This window comes from Myotis yumanensis, unplaced genomic scaffold, assembly GCF_028538775.1.
Source record: "Myotis yumanensis isolate MYYU_CA2020_CCGP unplaced genomic scaffold, mMyoYum1.0.hap1 SCAF_2, whole genome shotgun sequence".
Lineage (NCBI taxonomy): Eukaryota > Metazoa > Chordata > Mammalia > Chiroptera > Vespertilionidae > Myotis > Myotis yumanensis.
This window is the reverse complement of record NW_027223753.1, coordinates 6,519,016-6,544,798: the sequence shown is the minus strand read 5'-3', so window position 1 is coordinate 6,544,798 and position 25,783 is coordinate 6,519,016. Positions and strand designations below refer to the sequence as shown.

Below are 25,783 nucleotides of genomic sequence, written 5' to 3'. Positions count from 1 at the left end.
TTCTCCCTCAGTACCGGTGCTAAGCCCGAGCTCACCTAGATCATCGCTAGACAATAATAATCATTTTTATGGGAACCACTTCAGATGAATTCTAATGTGCTTTATGATGTGACTTTTTTAGAAGTTCTGCTACGGGAAGTGAAATAGGTTCTGAATACCAAGTAGGAAAAGGTTACGAAGGGCATCTCTGCCTGGTAGGCACCTCCCCAATTGATTAGCTCCCTAATTCATGCCAGGTAAAGAGGGGATGACAGAACAGGGCCCCTCCACCCCCCACTCAATGGTTAGGTTCTCTCTTCTTTCATCAAAGCTGTCTGGGTGGACCAGGGCACCCTCTGCCCTGGGAAGCCCTTGCTGGCTGGGGGGCTGAGCTCACCTGCAATCAGCTCCACGGCCCCAGCGGGGGGAGGAGACAGGCACAGAGCCGGGTGAGGTGCAGTTAAGGCAGCCGGGTCAGGGAGATGGATGAGATGCTGGGGCCTCTGTCTCCACCCCATCTCTGCCCCTGTACCCCACTGAGATGTGGAGGAGGACCTGTGCAGGCAGAGGTGGCCCCATCTCTGAGCTTCTGGGGTTTGAAGGTCAGCAGAGCATAAAAAGCCCCCTCCTCCCACTCCAGCCAGGGGCAGAAAGGCTGGGATAGTTCTGTGCTCTCACACTGCCAGTCTCAAAGCAGAATGGGGCGGTCAGTGATGTGTGGAACCAGGTCCTTCTCAGAACTAAAATTCCTAATTCTTCCCCCTAAAATTCCTAATTCTCCCCCTAAAATTCCTAATTCTCTCATACAGCCCCGCAGCCCCCTCCCAGGGCAGCAGCCCACGGGCTGGCCACTTCTCCTCTCTGTGGCATCAAAACTTGCCCACTTTGCGTAGCATTCATTTTGGGCCCCAGCCTCTGTTCTCCATGGTGACAGCAGATTTTTTTCTTTCCCCTCTGTGAGCGCTTGTATATTAGCGAGGGCCTTTGGGAAATACAAAGGCCCTTCATTTGAAGGACTGGCTCATGGGGGAATTGGAGGCACCCGGGCAGGTTGCTGCAGAGCTATTTAGGTGCAGGAGAGCCTCTGAGCTGCCGTTAAATCATAGCCACCGTGGTCTGGTGGAAGAGCGTGTACTGTTCTTCCCGTGGAAAGTTTCCACCTGCAAACGAGCAAGCTGCTGCCAGGCGTGGGGCTAAGCCTTTGAGAACGTGCTGAGCACGCCCAGCCAGCGTGGCTCAGGGGTTGAGCGTCGACTTATGAACCAGGAGGTCACGGTTCAATTCCCAGGCATAGGCCCTGATTGCGGGCTCAATCCCCAGTGGGGGGCGTGTGCAGGAGGCAGCCGATCAATGATTCTCAGCATTGATGTATCTCTCTCTCCCTCTCCCTTCCTCGAAGAAATCAATAAAAATATATTTTTTAAAAGAAAGAACGTGTTCAGCAGCAGATTGTTGAATGAAGGCATGAATGAATCACAAACAAAAATGGGACTCAAGACCTTCATCTCACCAGCCCTTGACCTCATTCAACCTTCTAGACCAGTGGTTCTCAACCTTGGCTGCACATTAGAATCACCTGGGAATCTTTTTAAAATCCTGATTTCTGGGCCTCATCCTCCAGAAATTCTGTTTCTTTGTTATGGGGTGAGGCCACAGCATTAGTAACAAAGAAACAGAATTTCCGGAGGATGAGGCCCAGAAATCAGGATTTTAAAAAGATTCCCAGGTGATTCTAATGTGCAGCCAAGGTTGAGAACCACTGTTCTAGACTCTGAAAGTCAAGGCAGAGGCCCAAGGTCCCCATCATCCCTTCCTCTTACATCAGCTTAGGGTCCTCAGGTGGTGGACCTATGAGAGAACAAAGGCCCCTCCTCCCAGAACCAGTCCTCAGCACCCAGCGGCCTGGACAAGGGACCAAAAGGGCAGCTCCTCCCCAAGGCTGGCCCAGGACACTCAGAGCAGGCGGAGGAGGTCCCTCCCTGCACCCTTTGTGTCCCACAGAAGTGCCAGCTTCCGGAAAGAGCCTGAAATAGACACACGTCTCTGTCTCTCTAACCCCCCTCCTGTGCTTAAGTGCCTACTAGGGACAAGGGCCAGGAACAGAGGACAATAACATCTGTTTTTCCAACAAGCCAGTGACAATGCGGATCTGGGGGGTGGCGCTCGCATCAGCACTGGGCCCAGCTGCAGCCCTGCAGCTGCGGGAGCAACTGGCACTCTATCATTTCTCAGAGAGATTATCTCCCAATCAGCGGCTCCTCGCTTGTTTGCTTTATCCCCGCCCAGGGAGCCATCGCTGCTCTCTGCAGGATCAGGCCGCCTGGCTGCTTGCTTTTTACCTCTGGCACGGGCAGGGTGCATTCCTTCCCTCTCGAGGCTGGGACCGAGGTCGGGATGCTGGCCGTGCCACCGAGCACGGTGGAAAGAGCACTGGGTGAGGAGGTCACGCACTGGCTTCTAACCCCCCTTTGGCTCCTGGCTCTGCACCTTGGGCGGCGGCATCTGTCTCGGGGCCTTGAGAGCAAGGGGTTCAATCTTGTCGCAAGAGCCTGTTTCCTCATCTGGAAGACGGGACGCTCATAACTCCATCATGGAATTGCTATGGGTCCCAAAGGTGAAAACCACCCATGTGAGCCTAATCCGGGTCAGAAGGCAGAACCGAGGAGGGCGGCGCAGCTGCTGCACTCTGGTTTCTATAGGGGACTCTGTGGGAAGACGCTCTCGCCTAAAGATGATGTCCACCATGCCCGGCTGGCGTGGCTCAGGGGTTGAGCATCGACCTATGAACCAGGAGGTGACGGTTCGATTCCGGTCAGGGCATATGCCTGGGTTGCGGGCTCGATCCCCAGTTGGGGGCGTGCAGGAGGCAGGCGGTCAATGATTCTCGTCTTAATGTTTCTATCTCTCTCCCTCTCCCTTCCTCTCTGAAATCAATAAAAAATATATTTTTTAAAAAACATGATGTCCACCAAATTTATAGGAGCCACGCTTTCGCCCTAGACAGGGGATGGCTGAAGTGACCTCCACATCAGACTGCACAAAGCAGACAGAATCACCCCTCCTCAACGGGGAGGACCCTCTCTTTCATGAGGCCCCTACTTCTTCTGTGTCTCCTCCAACACCCAAGGCAGCCAGCACGAGAAGTCCCATGTGCAGGGGGAGCTCAGGGGGAGCTGAGAAAAGGGTTGGGGAAAGGAGAGGCAGGGAAGGGGGAGGGAGACAATGACAAGAGAGGCAGCTGCGGTTCTTTCAACATTTTTAAAGAGACTGAAATTGAGATTTATAAAAACTAACCCATCATGCATTCCCCTTCTACAGAAGAGAGAAGTGTGAACATGGAAAGGATTGTTTAACCAAATGAGTGCTGCATTCAGAGTCAGAGAAGCGATGGTTTGGATCGAGGTGCTGCCGTTCCGTGGCCAGGTGACCTTGATCGAGTCACATAACCACTGAGCCTGTGACATGAGCTGAGCACGCGGCTTTCAGGGCCCGGGGGATGCTGGGATGAGAGGCTCGGGGAGAAGGGCTTGGTGAAGCCCAGGTTGTGCCCGGACTCAGAAGACGGAGACTCTCGCTGGGATCACGGTTGGGTGGTGTGGGTGGACTGCTGCCCCTCCCGCCCCTCCCTCCTCTTCCCCACCTGAGGACAGATCCCAGGGAGTGAAGAACGGGCACCTTCCTCGAAGCAGCCCAGGCCACCTCCAAGAACGGCCACGCAGGGCACGTCACCTCACCCGCCAAGAGGGATTCGGAAACTAGTATGGAGGATCATGCGGGGCGCGTGGTGGGGTCTCCGGGCAGGGCCTGGCCTCCCTCCGGGGAAGCAGGTCTTCCTGGCTGTCAGGCAGAGGGAGATTAGCTGCAGCCATGGATGGCCCGGCCCGGCCCGGCCAGGCCCGGTCACACGGCACCCTTCCCCACTTGACTAATTTGGTTACCGGTGCTCTTCACCGTCCCCTCACAGTCCCTTCCTGGAAGAGGAATGGCGCTTCTCAGCTGAGCAGCCTCTGCCCTGAGCTGGCAGGATAAGGAACCGCCCATCTCCCTGCCTCTGCCCCAGCGGCTCCGGGCGATCATTTGCTCACAGTCCCCGAGGCTTCCTTTTATCCTCCCTGGGATTGCACGGAGATTGGCTATCCGGTAATGGAGATTGTCTTACAAGGTGTCGCTCATTGCATTGGTTCCATTCATTTTCGGCTCCTTCTGATGCCCAGAATAATAACTGCCCTGTTGGGAAAGGGCTGGGGCAGGGGAGGCTGTGCACATGTAAGTGTCTCACATGTGCACAAGTGCACACACATGCACGTGGAAAAAAACGTTTTTTAATGTGACAACCCTGGTAAGACAGACTTCAGCCTCTGGCTGTCCCTTCCCTTGCTGGACTTTGACAGGACCCCAAGGAGATGATGTCACCTCTTCCCAGGGCATATTTAGGGGATAGGACCCCCTTAAAATTCCCTTAACCTAGAGTTTACTGAAGCCCCTCTGAATGACAGGCCACCCACAACCATGGAGAAGCCACCCCGACAGTCTCTGTCCCCAATGGGAAGCCACCCTGACAGTCTGTCCCCAAGGCCAGAACCCCAGGGGGACTGGGCTATGGTCGGGAGAGTGGCCAGTTTCCCAGTCCCCCCACTGGGATTCTAATCTCACACAACCAGCTCTGGCTCGCCCTCAGCTTCCTCACAGAACCTATGTGGGCACCAGAGCATAGCCCCCAGGAAACACCAAAGGGACCCCCACACACAGTTTCACAATGAAGAGCTCCCTTACTCCCTTAGAAGCTCCATGAGGGCAGGGACCTGGTCTTGTTCGTCTTCTATTTTGAATTTTTTAACACAGTGACGCACTTCTCAGGCATTCCAGTTTGTTGAACAAGTGAATGAACAGGCCAGCACTGTGAAGGACACCACGGTGTCAGCCGTGTCCTCTGCCCATCGGTGGGGAACTCTGAGATCACACAGAAGCACCCACATTCTAACATAGTCACCAACGGGAGGGGAAAGGGGGCTCGCTTTATGAAGTGCCTGCTACAGACCAGGCACCATGCTAGGAACTCTCCGAACAACACTTCTCTTACACTCAAAGCTACCCCACAAGGCAAATACTCTCGTCCTCCTTTGCAAAGAAGGCGTTGGAAGCTGACAGAGGTTGCGCAGTTTGGCTGAGTACATCCAGGCGAGGGATACAACCTGGCCTTAAACCCAATGCTGGCAGCTTCCAGCATGTTTCACCAGACGAATGGCGTGGGAAGTGCCGGTGGGTGTCTTTCCTCCGAGATTGCAAGATACCAGACGACAGGGGCCAGGTCTAATTTGCCATTATACCCCAGAGGCTAACCAAGTGTTGTTAACATAATACTTGCTCAATTAACTGTGAATGACAGACTGGCCTGGCAGCTGCCTGCATATGGTGCCAGAGAGGATCAGAGGTCAGAAGATGAGGTAAAACAGGCTCTTGCCACCAGCAGTTTGGAACAATGGGGTCTGGAGAAATCCATCTCTCCCATCTCTTCCCAGAAGTCATTCTCCCACAGCCCTTGGAGCTCTGCTGTGACCCTTGGGATGGCATCAGGATAATGTATGTGTATGTGATCTCTGCACAGCTCACTGTGATTCCTTAGGCAGAGGCGTGCCTTGAGTCCTAGGACAGAGATGGCCCGGAGCAAGCGCTCAGTAGGCCAGGGACCTTGGCCATGGAAAGTGGCAGCTGAAAGGCCCTAGTTGCTCACAACTGGTGCCAGAAGTGACCTTGGACCTCCTCGGCATCTCCCCTGAATCTGAACTCCTCCTCGCGTAGCATTCCCTGGCCTCGGTGCAGCCCCCCACCGAGGCCGTCTTCCCATTCCCCTCCTAGGATATACTACCCCTGGGCCGGGTCTCCCGGAGCCATTCATCTTGATTAGGTATTGGCAGTCTGGCTGATTTAATGGCCCACCATCGCTCCTGCTTGTTTCTCAGCAAGGAGGTGTCAGGGTTTTTCATTCCTCGGGCTTTGACCTTGCCAGTGGCGTGCTGGGTCTTCGCACACCTGCCTCAATGCCGAGGCTGCCTGTGCAGCCAGAGAGGTTAATTAAGAAAAACGTCCACATTCTCAGACAGAAATCAGGGATTTTCTCCAGCTGGGGGAGTTGGAGGCAGCTGTCCACCGGCACCTCCGCTTTGAAGAAAACGGTCACCCTTCTGGCCATCTCTTCCTAGAAGTCTTGATCCCTGATCATCGTCACCTCTTCCTGGAAGCCTTCCTGATGACCTCCACCCGGCACCCTATCTCTAACCTCAATGCACTGTGTTTATCAGTGTTGATTCTATAGTTGACATGCACCAGCCCCCTCTCACGAAACCTAAACAGCGAGTCTTCTGTGCCCCAAACAGGTGTCACTATCACCTCCTGGTGCTGCTCCCCCTGAATGCAGGGAGGGGCTCTCAGTCTCCCCCCAGTGGCCAGCACATTCCTGATGTGGGCACTCTGAATCAGTGACCGGTGAGAAATGTAAGAAGCAGAAAAAATAGAGGCAGAAAAAGGAAAAAATATAGAGACGAGCAGATGGGGGAACAGGAGTAGAAATTTAACCTGAGGCTAGGGCTCCCTGTGTCATCGTAGGTGAGCAAGTGACCACTCTCTGTTCTTCAGGGATGGGAGACTTTGACCAGCCAGCCAAGGCAGGTTAGACAAGCGGGCTTACTGATCACTGTAGAGCCGGCCTCCTGGGGAGCTGAAGGGCAGAGGGCCGAGGGCCTGAGGGGCCTCATCTTGAAGACCAGAGGGCAGAGAACCAGTGCCAAGGCTGAGGGCAGCACCCAGCAGGGCCCATGGCACCTCCTCGCCCTCCAGCTGCTCATCTCCCCTGTCAGGTCTCAGGCTTGGGGTGCCCTGAGAGTCACACCACTCAGGGCTGCCGCTATGGACAGGTCAGCATCATAGTAGGACCCAGACCAACTTCCCTTTGCCCCTGAAACCTGGATGGGAGCATGTGATCGAGACCCTCCCTGTCCCTTGAACACCCTCCCCAGAGCTCCTGCATTCCCATCATAGCCTCCCCTCCCAACCCCCAGGTACCTGTTGCAGGCCCTCCTGAAGCGCCCAGACCCGGTCCTCCTCGCCTCCTCAGGCAGGAGACCCGACTTGCTTCACACCACTGTTTGGCAACCAGGCTTAGTCACTCACGGTGGGAGGGCTGTCCCAATGTGAAGAAGGGCAAATCACAAATGTCAACTGGCTGAGGCCCGAGTGCCAGGTTCTTGCCAGAGGCACTACTCTTACACCAGCCGGCACAGTCTGGAGCCCGTAATGAAAGAGGCTGACAGTCCATTAGCAGCAGAGTGTCCGCGGGGCTCGGGGGAAGGGAGCTGTCATCCACCTCACTTCAAAGGCTTTTGACGGTGAAATCAACTCTGTGTGTGTGTGTGTGCGCGCGCGCGCGCGCGCACATGCGCACAGGCATGCATGCAGGTGCACATGTGTGTGTGCATAATATAAAAAGAAAGGAATATCAACCACAACGGTGCCTGTAAAAATGGGCCGACAGACAACAGTCTAAAACTGAGAAGAGGACATGTCAACATTTTTCTTGTATTCTGTCCTCCCATCCCCTGAGGGCAGGTCTGAGACAATCCCTTAACAACAGAACAATCCAAGTCGCAGGATCGGAAGACCCTGAGGTCTTCTCATACACCCCTTCTCTGATGTCCAACTCTCCGCTGCAGTGTTCCTGACAAGTGTTCCTTTCTCTTGAATGCCTCCAGTTACAGGGAACTCACCGCCCACTGGGACGTGTCAAACATCTCACTTGTGATTCCTCTACTGGCTAGAAAGTTCCTCCTGACCTAAGAGCTTAAACTTGGGGCCATAGCCGAAACCGGTTTGGCTCAGTGGATAGAGCGTCGGCCTGCGGACTGAAGGGTCCCGGGTTCGATTCCGGTCAAGGGCATGTACCTGGGTTGCGGGCACATCCCCAGTGGGAGATGTGCAGGAGGCAGCTGGTCGATGTTTCTCTCTCATCGATGTTTCTAACTTTCTATCTCTCTCCCTTCCTCTCTGTAAAAAATCAATAAAATATATTAAAAAAACAAAAAAAAAAACTTGGGGCCATATAACTTCCACCCATCGGTTTAGTTTTGCCTTTGAAGTCAAAGGGGGAAAAAAAGCCCAATTTCTTTCCCCCAAGACTGCCCTCTCGTGCGTCTCCTTTCCACGCTGCCATGGTTTGAAGTGCCCTCACCAGGCTGCCTAGTGCTTTCTGGACAAGATCCAGTTTGTTAATAACATCTTCAAAACGGGGCTCCCATACCAGGACGTAAAATCTCTGTTGCAGCTGTTCCCAGTGTGAAAACACATGCATGTGCACGTAGAAATCAAGCTCCTAACTGGATTTTCACTAATTCCACATTTCACATCGTACTGGCAAACACCTTGCTGAAAGCCAAGTGTACTGCACCCACAGCATGCTCTTGATCAACCACCGTGTTTGCTCTATCAAGAAAAGAGAAATAAGAAGGAAAGGTGCCCAGGAATGGATCCTGCTCCCCACCTGTGGCCCGACAGCATGGGGATGGGCAGGACCTGCGCCTTCATTGTCCTGGACACTAATCTATTAATTCCACCTCCGATCACATTAACCTTCATGGAAGCCAGAGCTCACTGACTCAACTGAGGTTCAGGCCAGGTCACAGGCTCAGATTTTTGCTTGTTTGAATGCAGGAATAACAGAAGAGTTAGTAAGATAATAAATTATGTGTATGCATCTTCTTCCTCACCCCACGCAAGAGGCCAGCATTGGGCTTCCAAAGGCACTGTGGGTGGGACTTTGTGCAAAGGTCCTGCAAGGGGTGGGGAAGGAGGGAAACACTGTGAATAGGGGAGGTAGACGAGGTAGGTCATGGGGAGAATGAGTGCTTCCCGGAGACGGGGCAGAAATGGGGGTGGGGTGGCAGGGACTAGTGCCCTGCAGGACCATGGTACTTGTCAGCGGAGGGCTCTGTCAGGGGCATTCTGAGCCCTACCAGAGCGGAGTGTTCAAGAAGCAAGGGTAGATTCCAGGGCTGAACCCCAGCATGGCGGAGCAGAGAAGAGACCGTAGAGATAGTGAGCAAATGGAGCAGGGCCCAGCCAACATCTCTGGCTTCTTGCCCCACGGAGGGCCAGGAGTCCTGGGATGGGGGCCAGCCCGAGAGGTGGCTAAGGTTAAATTTCCAGCCTCCCGACTGGATAAATCTGGATCACAGAAATAAAGACATGTGATGTTGTATCCCAGAGTCATTAATAAAAATCACACCGACCACATCTATTGTCAGCACTCCAGGGATCTCCCCCTTTGGATGTTGTACAGTTGATTTTGGGGATCCAAGTATATTGCTTCATATTTATTCATGCTAAATTCTTCCTTTGACACATCGAAGCAGCCTTCTGATTTGTTGTCATTTTATAAGCTCTTCCTCCAAGATTTACAAGACCTGCGATTTGGGCTGCCTAATCCCAATCAGTAACAACAGGTGTTGAACCCGGCCGGGCAGGGCAGAGGGCAGAGGGCAGGCGCACACTTGCTGCCCAAGACTTCCTTGGCCTGCTGACAGTGACATGCTGATTAGTGAGCTCTCGCCCACAGCTTGTCAGTCCCCCAGAATTCATCCAACTAGACTGCTATCGGTTCCACGTTTCTCTGCTTTGTTCATAAAGATATATTGTCAAATGCCTCGCTGAAACCCAAATGTACTCTACCTACTACATGTTCTCAATCTATCAGCACAGAGACCCTCTCAAGGAAAAAGAAACATGAAAGTAGGGAAGGACAGAAGGAAACTAGGTTAATCTGGCCTGACTGGCTCTTGGCAAATCCACACTGGCTCTGAGTGGTCCCTACTGTCTTTTCTAAGGACTCCATCAAATCTGGTCCCATCCTAGCCCAGCTCATCACTAAAGATCATGTACCCCATCCCACCCACACCCAATATCTCAATGCCCCTGTGCTGGTCTCCAGAGATTTATGAACCAGAGATCACAATCAGACAATAAGACAAGAAGTAGGAGGAAAGCAAAGAAAAACTGGAAACATAATTTTTATTTTATTAACAAGTCTAAAGAAAATTTCATTGAATTACGGATATAATATAAATTATGGTGACCTGCATATAAAACCTGGCATCAAGTTTGGCCTTTTAGAAACATTTATGTATAAAAATATGCATTAAAATCTGCACCAGAACATAATGTGGAGGCTGACACCCCAACGGGAGCGCTTACAAAGGTGGGTCTGGTCTGCAGACGCAGAAGGCCTTGGTCCTACAGCCTCAGGCTGAGCCCTATGTGAAAACGGTCTGCTCTGAGGAGGGGCCCAAAGAGCTTGCCTCTGAAGGCAGGACCCTGTGAGCACCAAAACGCCATAAGCCTGGCGTGAAGCAAAGATGGTGCTGGGAAGAAGGGCCGCTTCCCTAGTTCCTGGGCTTGGGCCACTATGTGAGGGTTCCAGATCTCTATACAAACCACTGTCACCTTTGAGGAACTTCTGCAATTTCCAGATATGGTTTTTCCAAGTAAGCTAATTCCAACTCAAGGAGCCAAATCATATCATTAGCCTGGTTTTCAGGACTAAGAACTAATTCTATGCCATTTTCTGCAGGTCAAGCCTCTGAAATAGCTATCAGAATGGCCATCATCACAACAGAAAAATATAACAATGATGGCCTCAATCTATTTCAGTCTTAGAACAAATGCAACTGAGCAAGTCTGGCCCAGAAATTATACTTCCCAGGCAATGAAATGAAAAGCAGCTTTGATCCACGTTGGAATTCCCCCATTCTGGGAGCAAACCATTTCTGCACAAGGCAACTGAAGGCTCTGGGAGAGGCAGGGTCAGTATTGCACATCTGTCTTCAAGGCGGAAGATGCAGTTCCTTCGCTGGCAGGCCTGTCGTCTGTCTGAACGGGGTCAGGTGGGAACTTCCTTTCCGCCCGGGGCCATTTGGGTATTTATAACATCATTCGTGGGCCATACAAAATGATCACCTTAAAAGTGAGCCTGCTGTATTTAGTCAAACATTTCATTCACTCACCCCTAATGCCTGGGCAGGGCCAGGCCAAACGATTTAGGGCCCGATGTCCCCCACCCCTGGTCTATTGGCTTATTCCTTCATGGAGGAGCTGATGTCCCTCGCCTGCTCGTCCTGTGGCTCTGTGGCAAGTGGCAACTGTCCCGGCCTCAGTTGCTGAGCTGCTGCCCAGTCAGTCAGGATGCCAGGCTGGGAGAGACACAAATGGGAACCTGACAGACATGGAGGGTGGGCGTCAAGGAGCAACAGGAAAGGCAATTGGGCAGGACGAAGAAGCCTCGTGGACCGGAAGTAGCTGGCAAGGAGAGCAGGTGCCTCTACAATTTCAGGGCTCCTAACAGTAACTGAAAGGGCTGCGAGTCGTAGCCCCCCTCACCCGCCACCATTCCAGCAGATTCCACAAAGGGAAACAGCCGCCCTGCCCATTTCCATCCTGAAGCAGAGATCTGCTCAGCTTCCTCCAGGGGTAGGTCTTTTTCCCCTTCCCAGTCCTTGCTGGCTTGTTTTGCCACAGGGTGATCTCTCTTCTTCAACTGTGGCAAGAAGTTAAGAGAGATAAAGGACAAAAGCCTCTGAATCACAATTTAGGCAAATAGCCTGGAGGCACGTTAGGCTGTTTCAGGACCCAAATGCTCAGAGGAAGAGACAGGTGCTCTTGCTGTCACCGGGCCTGACTCCAGTCATTACCACATGGCTCTTTTAGGTCCGGAGGCCAAGCCAGGCGGCTCCTTCACCACGTCTTAGGGCCTTTAGTCTACTTTAAAGTGACCTAACAACACCCTCTAGTGGAAATTATAAATAACACAAGGGCCATGCAGCCAATTCACCTTCTGATACCAGTGATTTCAAGATTCCCCATAACACAGAACAAGACATTATCTTTAACAACGTAATAACTTTTAAAAAGGTGGGAGTTTACAAGCCATCCTTAGGCTCCTCGCTGCCAAATCACCTTCTCTCCTGAGAAACTGCTTTCAACACAGTCTCAGACAGGGCGACCTGCTGCCGGAGGAGCTCCTGGTCCCCTTAGAGTTTGGGCAGACTGCCTGCTGGTGCCAGGATGATGCCAAAGACGTAGAAGAGCCCCAGCAGGAGGTTGAGTTTGGCGGTCCTCTGGGGCAGTTTGTTGAAAGTCTGGCTCCGGAACTGCCTCTCCAGGGAAAAGGCCATGGGAATGGTGAGCAGGGGGAGGGCCAGGCTGATGCTGTAGTGCGTGGCCAGGATGCTGAAGATCAGGTAGGGCAGGAAGAGCAGCGTGTTGTAGAGCATGTACGAGAAGGTGGGGCCGATGAGGATGGCGAGCGTGACGATGCCCGCCGCCCGGTCGGACTCCATGTCCCGGGTGTTGTTGGAATGGAGAATGGCCTCGGTGCTGAGGGCAAGAGGGATGGCGTACACCAATGGGAAGACGGCCAGGGACCCCACCTGGACGGCGTAGGCGAACATCACGGCCAGCGGGCCGAACGTGATGAGGATGACGAGGTCTCCCAGAGCCACGTACTTGAATCCAATCCCTGTGGCCAGAAAACCCAGAGAGTTGGTGTGAGATCAAAGACTGTTCATCAGTCAGAGACCAGCCACTTCTGGCCGGGAGCGCTGAATTCTCAGCCGAGGAGAGTGGCCGTCACTGAGTTCCCTCCCCTCCGGTGACACGGAGGTCCAGAGAATACTGATCTTTTAGCACTCGGTGAGGCTTCAGAGTCACACCCAGTCCTTCCTTCCTACTGCCCCCAACTACATCCTGCAGCAAAGAGCTGTGGGTTCCCACTACACACAGTTCCACGGAAGAGCCATGAGGGTCTGGAAGGTCTTACAGTCCAGTTTTCGGCTTCTTTCACCCTTTACCAGCCCCTGCAAGACACCACTTCTGGCCCTGACCAGTTTGGCTCAGTGGATAGAGCGTCGGCCTGCGGACTGAAAGGTCCCAGGTTCGATTCCAGTCAAGAGCATGTACCTTGGTTGCGGGCACATCCCCAGTGGGGAGTGTGCAGGAGGCAGCTGATCGATGTTTCTCTCTCATCGATGTTTCTGACTCTCTATCCCTCTCCCTTCCTCTCTGTAAAAAATAAATAAAATATATTTTTTTAAAAAGATTCTTTCTTGCCCTAACCGGTTTGGCTCAGTGGATAGAGCGTCGGCCTGCGGACTGAAACGTCCCAGGTTCAATTCTGGTCAAGGGCATGTACCTTGGTTCTGGGCACATCCCCAGTAGGGGGTGTGCAGGAGGCAGCTGATCGATGTTCCTCTCTCATCGATGTTTCTAACTCTCTATCCCTCTCCCTTCCTCTCTGTGAAAAATCAATAAAATATATTTAAAAAAAAAAAAAGATTCTTTCTTTAGAAAAAAAAAAAAAAGACATCGCTTCTGTCTGTAACACCGCTGGGCCAGCCGTCACAGAATATCCAGCCCAGTCTCTTACGCTTCCGCCTCCTTCCTCTACAACCTCTGCAGGCATCTGCTGGTTTTGAAACCACCACCACCACCGTCCCCGTCCCACCCCCAACCCCCTCCAGCGAATCTCAGTGAAATTGCAGGGTTTCCAAACTCTGCATAAAGAAACCTTCAGCTACACAATGAGTAAAAGAGCTAAGATGATGAAGTTACAAAGCAGCTTCCCCTCTCTGGTTCCCATTAAGTTAAAACTAAGTCATCCTTAGCTCCTCCTCCTGTACTGCTATCGACTTCAAATCCTGTCTAATCTACTTCCGTAAAACCTGCCCAGTTCTCTGCAACCCCGGCGGCACACTCCAGTCCACCTCACACCATCTCCAAATCCGAGTAGTGGTCATTATATGTCTGGAATACTGCAACAACCCCCAAATTGTTGTAAGGATGGCTTCCATTCTTATAACAACCTCCGTTCCCCCCCACCACCACCACCTAATCTCCACATGCAGCCAAAGTGATCCTTTAAAAATACTAATCTGAGCTCTAACTGGTTTGGCCTGCGGACTTAAGGGTCCCAGGTTCGATTCCGGTCAAGGGCATGTACCTTGGTTTCGGGCACATTCCCAATATGGGGTGTGCAGGAGGCAGCTGATCGATGTTTCTCTCTCATTGATGTTTCTAACTATCCCTCTCCCTTCCTCTCTGTAAAAAATCAATAAAATATATATATATTTTAAAAATACTAATCTGACCATGCCCCCCCCACCAACATATACCCGAAAACCCTTATCAACGCATTGTCCTCAGGATAAAAGCCAGACCTTTCTTTCTCCTGGCTCCCCTCTGGCCTGCCCTGGCTCTCTCCTGCTCACCTAAAGCTCTCCTCCCCTCTCGCCTCATACCTTTCATTTCCTGAGGCCTTGAGAACCATCCTCCCCGCTTTGCCTGGCTGACTCCTACTCACCCTTCAAGACTATAAAGGCCATTCTTCACCCCTTCCTTCACCCCTACACCACATTCGGTCCCCTTACAACATGTTCCATGCACCCTGACTTCTACTTTCATAAACTTCATCGCACTTGTCATCATTTAATCTCTGTCTTTCCCAACAAACACTAGATTCCATGAGGGCAGGGCCTTGTGTCTAGCTTGTTCACAGCTCGCTCCCCAGCACTTGGCACAGGGCTGAACTGAACACAGAGCTACAATAACAAGCACCTGGAATATGGGTCCGAGGTCAGACAGACTCCCCACTCAGAGTAAAGCAGCACAGATGGGCGAGAGGTGACCCACGCATACACCGCCACAGAAGCTTGGGAAACACCAGGCCTAACTGTGGGGGCAGTTAGACATGAGCTGAACAGGACGATGGGCCAGGTACAGAAGGTCCCCAGGGTGGAGAGCTCCAGGTGCCAAGCAAAGAACAATTGTAGGGGGGACCTCAGCCCCAGGGTGACCTTTCCTCCCCTGGCACATCACTGGTCATGAGGTTTGGACCCCCTGACCTTTCCTCCCTAGAGATAACATTTAGGCCTCAGTTATATTTCAGCTCCAGGACGAGAGGAGCAGCCAAGCCAGACCAGTGACCCCATGGCTGACCTCAGAGCAGCTGCACTGAGTAATGCCCTCTGCCCTGGGCCCACCAATCAATCAGTGCAGACCACAACCCTGAAAGGACCCCTGGAAAGCTGCTGGATGTTCTACTGAGATCTTGCCCTGCGACCTCCCCTAAGATCTCCCTTAAAAATCTTAGGATAAGGCCCTGGATGGTTTGGCTCAATGGATAGAGCATCGTCCCAGGTTCGATTCCGGTCAAGGGCACATGCCTGGGTTGTGGGCTTGGTCCAACATGCAGGAGGCAGCCAATCAATGATTCTCTCTCATCAATGATGTTTCTATCTCTCTTCCTCTCCCTTCCTCTCTGAAGTCAATAAAAAAATATATAAAAAATATACGAAAGATAGTTAAAAATAATTTTTAAAAAAATCTTAGGATAAGGACCCAGCATGCTCTCCCTCCCCTTCCCCTTTCCCTCGCCTCCACCATTACCTTCCTCACTCCCAAGCTCCAAGGGCCCCTCCTGTCCCTCCACAACTTGTTTCCTAAGCCCCGTTCTCTTAGGAATTACTCCTTCTACCTCTGTGACTTACCAAATCACTGTTGTGTTACAGTTTGGGCCTACAACACAACTGGGTTGGGCCAGATTACTGATTTCTGTGCACCCATCACCAAGCTACCAAGGCACAGCCTCCACAGGAAAACTGCTTTCACCACCTACAGCGATAAGGGACAATGGTCTATAGAGGGTCTGAAGCCAGGCAGCCAAAGAACAAGATTCAGCCAAACATCACCTTCACACTAGTCGTTGGGCTTCTTTGATTTCTGTCCCCCCCACTTCGGCTTTATTGCGATATAATTAACATATAACACTGAGTAAGTGTAAGGTGTACAACGTGTTGACTTGATACCCTTATATTGCAAAATGATTCCCACCATAGCGTAAGCTAACACCTCCATCTGTCACCTAACGACCACCCCTGGGTCTTAAGAATGAAGTGCCCCAGGGGACTGAAGCACAGGCTTGGTCCCTTTATACCCACCAACACGCAGCAAGCTAATTCTGTACTACCCAGCAGTGTTTTGATAAATTGCTTGGTTGTCTGAGGACATGCCCTCCAGGAGGAAGTTCTTTCAAGCAGAACATTAGCTCCAGTTCTAAATTAGTAAATCGATGTCTCCTGCAATAGCTCACATATTTAGAGGACCACAGTAATCCCCTTATCCTCATCCAAGACCCCAAGTGGGTGCCTGAAACCACAGAGAGTACTGACCGTATATGTACTATATTTGTTTCATGTGCATTCTGCACATGTCTTTCCACTTCAAGGAAACACTTTATGGCTTCTCTTTGGTATATCCCAATTGCCAGCATCACTACTCTTGTGATGTGAAATAAAGGTCACTTGAACGCAAGCACTGCGATATCTCTACAGTCAATGTGATAAGCAAGACAGCTACTAAATACGGCTAATGCCAGGGAGCGTATACAGCGAGGATATGCTGGACAAAGGGATGATTCACTTCCAGGGTGGGACAAAGCAGACAGCACAAGATTTCATCACACTACCCAGAACAGCTAGCAATTTAAAACATGAGTTGTTTATTTCTGGAATTTTCCATGTAATATTTTTGGACCACAGAAAACTGAAACTACAGAAAGTGAAGCGCAGTTAAGGGGGGACTGCAGTAGCCCTGCCCAAGGAGGAAGATGCCGGGCAGCACAGATCTGGCTTCTCCACCAGCTGCCTGCTTTCCTGTGGCTTATGTTCTCAGCTCTCCAAGCAGAGTGAAGGGCTCTGACTAGGACAGAAAACACACAGCTCTGAAGCCCTGACCTCTGGCTTACCCAAGATTACCCAAGAACACCTCCTGAGAACACCGAGCAAAACAATGATGTGAGCAAGCTGACAGAAACCTGTGCCTGCAAGGATAAGCCCCACCTTCAACAGGCCTTACCCCAAAACCAACCGCAAACCCACTTTAGGGGTGAAAAAGGTCTAGAACCTCCTACAGCAGTGGTTCTCAACCTTCCTAATGCCACGACCCTTCAATACAGTTCCTCATGTTGTGGTGACCCCCAATTTCATTGTTACAAATTGAACATGATTAAAGCATAGTGATTAATCACAAAAACAATATGTAATTATATATGTGTTTTCCGATGGTCTTAGGTGACCTCTGTGAAAGGGTCGTTCGACCCCCAAAGGGGTCGCAACCCACAGGTTGAGAATCGCTGTCCTACAGGATAGCTGACCCAAGAAAATGCTAGTGCCCTGAGGAGACAGCCCAATGTCCTAAGTGTCCAACAGGTGGCACACCTGCTCCAGAGATATGGCCCATCTGGGCGTTTCCTTTAAGGCACACCCACCCCTCCCAACACCATTTTCCACAGTGAACTATTGGGCCCGATCTCCACATAGCAGCTGGAATGAATTCGTTACAACAGGAATCAAAATGTTGACAAGAATGTGGAGCAAAGGAAACTCTTGCATATTGTGGGATAGAGCAGTACAACCACTTTAGAAAACACTGGCAACTTCTCATAAAGTTAAACATCATCTACCCTAGGACTCAACAATTCCCTTCGTAGGCATTTACCCAAGGAAAGTGAAAACAAATATCAAAAAACATGAACACAAATGTTCAGGCAAAATAGCCAAAATACGGACACAAGTCAAATGTTGATGACCAGGAAAATGGATAAACAAATTGCAGTATGTCCATCCGATGAACACTACTCAGCAATACAAAGGAACTGCTGCCCTAGCCGGTTTGGTTCAGTGGATAGAGCATCGGCCTGTGAACGGAACGGTCCCAGATTCGATTCTGGTCAAGGGCACATACCTGGGTTGTAGGCTCGATCTCCAGTGGGGGGCTTGCACAGGAGGAAACTGACCAATGATTCTCTCTCATCATTGATGTTTCTATCTCTCTCTCCCTCTCCCTTCCTCTCTGAAATCAATAAAAATATATTTTTTAAAAAATCTACACTAATAAAAGAGAAAAATGGTAATTGGCGTACAACCGCTACCCTTCCCATTGGCTAATTAGCGAGATATGCAAATTAATCACCAGCCAAGATGGCAGTTAACTGTCAACAAAGATGGCGGTTAATTTGCATATGTAGGCACAATGCAGGAAGGCAAAAGGGAAAGCACAGAAGAAGCCCCCTGGCACTGACAGTGATCGGAAACCCAGGGGGGAGCTAAGAGCCGGGGGACAGGGCAAAGGCGGCCCCCAGGGCCGCCTTTGCCCTGCCCCCCAGCCATGATCGGAGAATCCTGGCCTTTGCCGCACTGGCCAGTGATAGTGGGAAGTAGGGGTGGAGCCAGTGATGGGAGCTGGGCAGGGGCGGAGCCCGCGATCCTGGGGTGGCTGCAGCTGTCGGTCTCCGCTGCCCGGAGCCCACTATCAGGGAGCGGTTGAGCTGGGTTGGGGGGGGCGGCTGCGGCTGGGGGTCCCCGGGCCTAACGCCTCGGCCAGAGGCGAAAGGCCCGGGCAGGGGCAGAGCGCACGATCGGGGTCGGCTGCAGCCTGGCAAGGGCGGAGCCCACCATTGGGCAGCTGCAGCTGGGGGTCCCCTCTTCCTGGGCCTAACCCCTGGCCAAAGGCATTAGGCCCGGGAAGGGGCGGAGCTCACGTTGGGGGGGGTGGCTGCAGCTGGGGGGGTCCCCTGCCTGGTCCTAACAACTTGGCCAGAGGCGTTAGGCCGGGGCAGGGGCGGAGTCCACGATAGGGGGCTGGCTGCAGCTTGGGGGGTCCCCTGCCCGGGCCTAACACCTCGGCCAGAGGCGTAAGGCCCGGGCAGGGGCAGAGTCCACGATCGGGGGGCGGCTGCAGCCTGGGGGGTCCCCAGCCCGGGCCCAACGCCTCGGACAGAGGTGTTAGGCCGGGGCAGGGGCGGAGTCCACGTTCGGGGGGCGGCTGCAGCTTGGGGGGTCCCCTGCCCGGGCCTTAGGCCTCGGCCAGAGGCGTAAGGCCAGGGCAGGGGCGGAGTCCACGATCGGGGGGCGGCTGCAGCTTGGGGGGTCCCCTGCCCGGGCCTAACGCCTCGGCCAGAGGCCTTAGGCCCGGGCAGTGGAGGCTGCAGCTGGGGGTCCCCGCTGCCCGGGCCCAACGCCTCGGCCAGAGGCGTAAGGCCCGGGCAGGGGCGGAGTCCACGATCGGGGGGCGGCTGCAGCTTGGGCGGTCCCCTGCCTGGGCCTAACCCCTCGGCCAGAGGCCTTAGGCCCGGGCAGGGGCGGAGCCCACGATTGGGGGAGGCTGCAGCTGCGGGCTGAGGCTGCATGGGCAGCGTGGGCGATCGTAGGGAGCTGGGGGTCCCCTGCCCACCCTGATCTGGGACACCCTTCAGGGCAAGCCAGCTGGCTCCCACCAGTGCACCAGGCTTCTATCCTATATAATAAAAGGGTAATATGCACATGCAATTTTTTTTCCCAAATATATTTTATTGATTTTTTTACAGAGAGGAAGGGAGAGGGATAGAGAGTTAGAAACATCGATGAGAGCGAAACTTCGATCAGCTGCCTCCTGCACACCCCCTACTGGGGATGTGTACACAACCAGAGTACATGCCCTTGACGAGAATCGAACCTGGGACCCTTCAGTCCACAGGCCAATGCTCTATCCACTGAGCCAAACCCGTTAGGGCGGTAATGTGCAAATTGACCCTAACAGCAGAACGACTGGGAATGACTGGTCACTATGATACACACTGACTGCCAGGGGGCAGATGCTCAATGCAGGAGCTGCCCCCTGGTATTCAGTGCACTCCCACAGGGGGAGCTCTGCTCAGCCACAAGCCAGGCTGAAGGCATCACATTGGCGATGGTGGGAGCCTCTCCTGCCTCCTCAGCAGCTCTGTGGATGTTCAACTGCTGCTTCGGCCCGCTAGCAAGTGGACATCCCCCAAGGGATGTATCACTGCCAGCTTAGGCACAATCCCCCGGGGAGCAGGCCTAAGCCAGCAGGTGGACATCCCCTGAGGGGTCCCAGACTGCGAGAGGGCACAGGCTGGGCTGAGGGACCCCCGAGTTCACAAATTTTTGTGCACCGGGCCTCTAGTCCTATATAATAAAAGGCTAATATGCAAATCGACCAAACAGCAGAACGACCGGTCGCTATGACACACACTGACCACCAGGAGGCAGATGCTCCTCAACAGCACTAAGGATGTCCTACTGAGGGTGCAGACCAGGCTGAGGGACACCCCTCCCCCCTGAGTGCATGATTTTCATGCACCCGGCCCCTAGTAATAAAATAAAAATAAATAAGTAACAAAGGAACTGCTAATGCACATCACAACATGGCAAATCTCCAAACCCACCTGCTGAGCAAAAGAAGCCAGGCACAAGGATGCATAAGGAATGATTCCATTTCTATGCGGTTCTAGCCCAGGCAAAACAAATCTGCGTAAACAGAAATCAGAGCACTGGTGGCCTCTGGCTCGGGATAGGGCGAGGGGGGTTGACGGGGAGGAGGCACCAGGAAACTTCTGAGGGTGATGGAAATGTTCTGTATCGTGATTGGGTTTGGGTTATACAGCCATATGCATCTGTCAAAATTCATCAAACTGTAACACTGAAAATCTGGGCACTTCACAGTACGACTTTTATTGCTATATAATTGACAGTGTTTAAAAAACCATAAAATCAGATTATGTCATTACTCTGCTCAATATATTTTATTATCTCCCCATTTGTTCATTCCATGAATATTAAGTACTGACTACATGCCAGACACAGTTCTGGGCACCATGGGTTCAGAGACTAAAATCCCTAACCCCAGGGAGTTTACAGTCTAAGAGGGAAGATAATTAACAAAGTACGTACTTACTTATGCTAAAAGGTAGTATGTGCTGTGATGAAAAAGCAGAGAAGAGCAATAGGGCAGGTTTGGGGGGGATGGGACACAGGGTGTATTGTATGTTTGTGTGTAATTTTATTTTTTCTCAGCTGCTGCAGAAAGCATTGTTTTGTAACTTTAAGTAGGGTAGAAAGCAAGGCCTCACTAAACAACTGACAAATGGGGAGAGTAGGTTAGAAATGGAATCATACAGATAGAAGGGGGAAAGCATTCTCAATCTAGGAAGCAGAATCTTCAAAGGATCCATGAGGCAGGAGCATTCCTGGTGTGTTTCAGAAACAGCCAGGAGGGCAGTGTGCTGGAGCATGTGAGAAGGCAGAGGAAAGAAAGAGGACAGATCGGAGTGGGGGGGACTGGAGAAGATGGGAAGATAATGGCCCTGGGATCATTGTCAAGACCTCAAGACCTTGGCCTTTACTCTGAACATGATGGGAGCCACTGCCCACATGGGTGTGGCTCAGTGGTTGAATGCTGACCTATGAACAAGGAGGTCATGGTTCTATTCACGGTCAAGGCATGGTCAGGGCACATGCCCAGGTTTTGGGCTTGATCCCCAAGAGGGGGCATGCAGGAGGCAGCCAATCAATGATTCTCTCTCATCATTGATGTTTCTTTCTCTCTCTCTCTCTCTCTCTCTCTCTCTCTCTCTCTCTCTCTCCTCCTTCCTCTCTGAAATAAAAACATATTAAAAAAAAAAAAAAGATGGAAGGCATTGGAGAATTTTGAGCAGAGGACTGATGTAACTGCCTGTTTTAACAGGATTACTCTGGCTACTGGCTTGAGAACACCCTGCCAGGGACAAGAGTGAGTGCACAGAAGTCAGTAAAGAACCTGCCAAAATACTCAAGGGAGATAAGAGTGGCCGTGGTGAGAGGTGGTGAGCAAAGGTCAAATCCCAAATGCATTTTTGAAGGAGAGTCAACAGGATTTGCTGATGGACTGATGCACGATGTGAGAAACAAGTTGGGATGATGCCTGTGAAGAACTGAAAGGAAGAAGTTGCCACTTAGTAAGAGGGGGAAGCTGTGGAAGAGCAGGTTTCTTTGGGGAGAAGACCAGGAATTGGGTTTCAGACATGCTTAGCTGGAGGTGCCTGGAGACCTCGAAGAGAAGTTACCGAGTAAGAAGCTAAGTAGGAGTCTGGAGTGTAGTGGAGAGATCTGGGCCAGAGGTATAAATTTGAGTCACCAGTTAGCATCTGAAGCCAGGAGACTTGGCTAAAATCACGAAAGGAGGAAATGGAGACAGAGGAAAGAGACCTAAGGATTAAGCCTGCAAGCTGGGAATGAGGAGAAACCCACACAGAAGACTGAGCCCCTGGTAGACCAGCATGATCTAGCCCCCGCCTACCTCTCCAACTACATCTCCATTCTCCCTCTCGAACACATGGGCCTTTCAGTGGATCCTAGATGTCAAGCTCTCTCCCACGCCAGTGCATTTGCGTTTGCTGTTCCTTCAGTCTTGACGGATTCAGCACCTGAGTCAGACCCCAATTCTGCCCGAGGATGGCTCCTTATCCTTCAAGTCTTAGATTAAGTGTCGCCTTCACAGAGAGGGCCTTTTCCCTCCCTACCCCCTGACACATTCTGTTACAGCATCCACTGGTTCCCTTTACTGAACTTCTTACAAGTGACCGCCAGGACACCAGTCTCTTGGTCTTCTTTCTCCTCCAGACGCTCCATCACAGTTCCCTTTACCTGTTCCTTCTCTTCTCCCCACCTCTTTTTTTTAAAATATATTTTTATTGATTTCAGAGAGGAAGGGAGAGGGATAGAGAGATAGAAACATCAATGATGAGAGAATCATTGATCAGCTGCCTTCCGCACACCCGCCACTGGGAATTGAGCCCACAACCCAGGCATATGCCCTTGACCGGAATCAAACCCTCGACCCTTCAGTCCACAGGCCGACACTCTATCCACTGAGCCACGCAGGTTAGGGCTTCTCCCCACCTCATAATGTCAGAGTGGCCCAGGGCTGTCCTGTTCCCCCTCACATCTCTATCAACAACACTCTCTCCTCTGGTGGTCTCACCCAGTCGTACTACTTTATGTGCCAATGATCCCAAATATCTTTATCTCCAGCTCAGACCTCTCCCTGAACTCGCTCTTATATCCACTTGACATCTCCACTTGGAGATCTACTACATCAGCGGTTCTCAACCTGTGGGTGGAGACCCCTTTGGCGGCCGAACGACCCTTTCACAGGGGTCACCTAAGACCATTCTGCATATCAGATATTTACATTATGATTCATAACAGTAGCAACATTACAGTTTTGAAGTAACAACAAAAATAATTTTATGGTTGGGTCACAACATGAGGAACTGTATTTAAAGGGCCAGAAGGTTGAGAACCACTGTACTACATTAAGATGCTCTGTCAATTATCTCTCCCAAAACCTACCTTCAACTTTATCTCACTTGAAATCAACTTCATTATTCAAGCTGCTCAGGCGAAAACCTCTGAGTTATGCTTAATTCTTCTTTCTCTCCTGCCTCACATCCCATCTATCAGCATACCCTGCCTGACTACTTCTTCCCTCTCCACTAGCAGCCTGATCCAAGCCACCAAACATCTCTTGCCTGGGTTACTCAACAGCTCCCTTCTTCTCCATCTCCCTGCTTCTACCCTTGCTCACACCCCTTTATCCATTCTCCATACTTTAGCCAGAGTGATTCTTTTAAAACAGTAAGGCCTACATAATATTTGTGCCCCCCCCTGACCTCCCCAAACATACTTCCCTTACTTCACTTCCTTTCACTTTCTCTGTCCCTCACACTGGTCTCCATGCTGCTCCTCAAACTTTTCAGGAACATTCCTGCCTTAATGCCTTTGGCAATTGCCGTCCCAAGATTTGGGACACTTTGTTCAGCCAAATCCCTCACTTCTCACCTCCTTCCATTTTTGCCCACGTTACCTTTTTGATGAGGCTTTCCCTGATCCAACGACTTAAAATAGTCCGCTGTGTCCCCCTTCCTGGCTCTACTTACTATTTCTCTCCGTAGCACTAATCATCTTTCATATACTATCATCGGGGTACCAACTCATCCTAACCTACCAGGAACTTTCCTGGTTTCAGCACCCAAAGTCCCACATCCTGGGAACCCTCTCAGTCCTGAGCAATCAGGACATTGGTCAACCTAACTATAATTTACTAGTTTTGCTTTCTGTCTCTCCTCATCATATATAAAATAACTTTCACAGGAGCAGGGATATCTGTGACTGCTGTGTTCACAGGGAACAGTGCTGGCACATAATAAATGCTCAATAAACAGAGCTTAGCCACCTGGCCAGCACCACCTTAATCAGCTGTACAATTGTGAGCGCTTCAAAGTTAATTCCACTAAAATTTGTAACTGTGGCATTATAAGATATGGCCAACAAAAAGAAATTAGATACAAAAAGTTTCCGTATATATGGAAATGACATACACAGACACACACACAGACAGACACACACACACACACACACACACACACACACACTCTGAGTGGCCAGATTATTATGACCGCCCCATCAGTACAATGAAGTGAATTAGTTATGCAAATAATAATAATTAGGAAGTTTTCAATATTCAGTACTTTTGGAAGTGTCAATGAAGTACTGATGGGGCGGTCATAATAATCTGGCCACTCGGTGTATATATATAATTTCTAACATCCATAAGCCAAGCCAGGATCTTCTCAACCCACTCTTGTTTTCAAAATAACCCACATAACCCGCACACTATAGATTCCACATAAGTGGCCTGAGAACTTTGTGGATACCACTCCTCTAGTCCTAACTCCCACCCAAAGCAGCAGTTTGGAGTCCATGCAACGAAGACCTCCAGCACAGGAATCGGACCAGTCCTTACCTCCCGTGTAGAGGAAGGAGCCAGACAGGCCTCCGAAGTAGATGAGAGCCAAGTGCTCCAGTTTCAGAGCGGACAGGTAGTAGAGGCAAGCGGCACAGACACAGCCCAGAGTGTAGAGGAAGACTCCAAACCGGACCACATCCTGGGGCTCCAAGATCCGGTCCACCAGGGTCCGGTCGTCGCTCTTTTTGTGGTCAATGCCCTTGGAAAAGTCATAGTACGTGTTGACCAAGTTGCCAGCCCCGTGCACGGCCAGCACCGCCACGGCACAGCCCACCAACAGCCTGGGGTCCAGGACGCCCTGGGATCTGTAGGCCAGGGCACTGCCCAGGGCCACCGGGGTGAGCGAGGCGCTGAAGCTCCAGGGGCGCAGGGCCAGCACATAGGAGGCGCACTTGTGCCTCCAGGAGCACGGGACGGGCCTGTCCCACTCGGGGCCGTCGTTGCCCAGCAGGTCCCTGTCCCCGGCCGGGGCGGTCTCTCCCGCCTGGATGCTAATCTTCTCCCCCGGGACCGGCGAGGCCGCCATGGAGGTGCACGTGGCTGAAGTCGTCAACGTTGATAGTGAGCCACCCACAGAACAGCCACGGCGGTGGGACCGGGAGGGGTGGGGCGTCCAGCCCTGACCTTCCTTCGGGTCCGCCCCGGGGCAGGGCTGGGGACGCAGCGGGGCCCCGGGGCAGTAGCGAGCGGGCCTGGCGCCCCACGAGCCCGGTAGCACCGCTCGGCCTTCCAGTCACCTGCGCGAAACCTGTCTCCGGACCCGGCTCGGCGCTAGAGCCCGAAGCCGAGAGGCGACCACCTCCCCGGGGCTACCGGGGCCGCCATCTTGTGCGCCCGCCTCTGGAGGCCGGCGGGAAACAGGGGCCCCGGGCACTGGCGGGCCGGGCCCGGAGGGGCCGGGGCGGGGCGGGCCGGGGGCGGGGCGGGGCCGCCTTCTCTCCCAGGTGTGCGCCCCGAAGCTGCTGGGAGACCCGCTGAATGCAGCCTCGCTTAGCATCACGCGATCCACCACAATGCATGTGGCTTTTCGACTTCCCAAGAGCTTTCAAGCACCGAAATAGGACGCACTCATTGTTTCCATGCA

The 25,783-nt window shown here is 52.1% G+C and overlaps 1 protein-coding gene across 2 annotated transcripts; it reads right to left on the bottom strand.

Annotated features, from left to right (window-relative positions):
* Positions 1-10,026: 10,026 nt before the first annotated feature.
* UBIAD1 (UbiA prenyltransferase domain containing 1) lies at positions 10,027-25,502 on the bottom strand. 2 transcript variants are annotated; one of them, XM_070404076.1, is made up of 2 exons: positions 24,697-25,502; positions 10,027-12,538 (listed from the first exon to the last, which is right to left on the bottom strand). In XM_070404076.1, exons 1-2 carry the CDS (start codon positions 25,223-25,225, stop codon positions 12,051-12,053), a joined length of 1,017 nt encoding a protein of 338 aa, XP_070260177.1. In that variant the 5' UTR covers positions 25,226-25,502; the 3' UTR covers positions 10,027-12,050. The 2 variants fall into 2 exon arrangements, with proteins under 2 accessions (XP_070260177.1, XP_070260178.1); XM_070404077.1 differs by lacking the exon at positions 10,027-12,538 and adding an exon at positions 15,516-15,687.
* Between the last annotated feature and the right edge of the window lie 281 nt (positions 25,503-25,783).

What these genes read in the sequence shown, in the direction of transcription:
- UBIAD1 (XM_070404076.1), bottom strand. Translation starts at nt 25,225, where the DNA reads ATGGCGGCCTCGCCGGTCCCGGGGGAGAAGATTAGCATCCAGGCGGGA. An exon ending in CTCCTTCCTCTACACGGGAG is followed by an intron (nt 12,539 to 24,696) that starts GTAAGGACTGGT and finishes TTCTGGCCACAG; the next exon opens with GGATTGGATTCAAGTACGTG.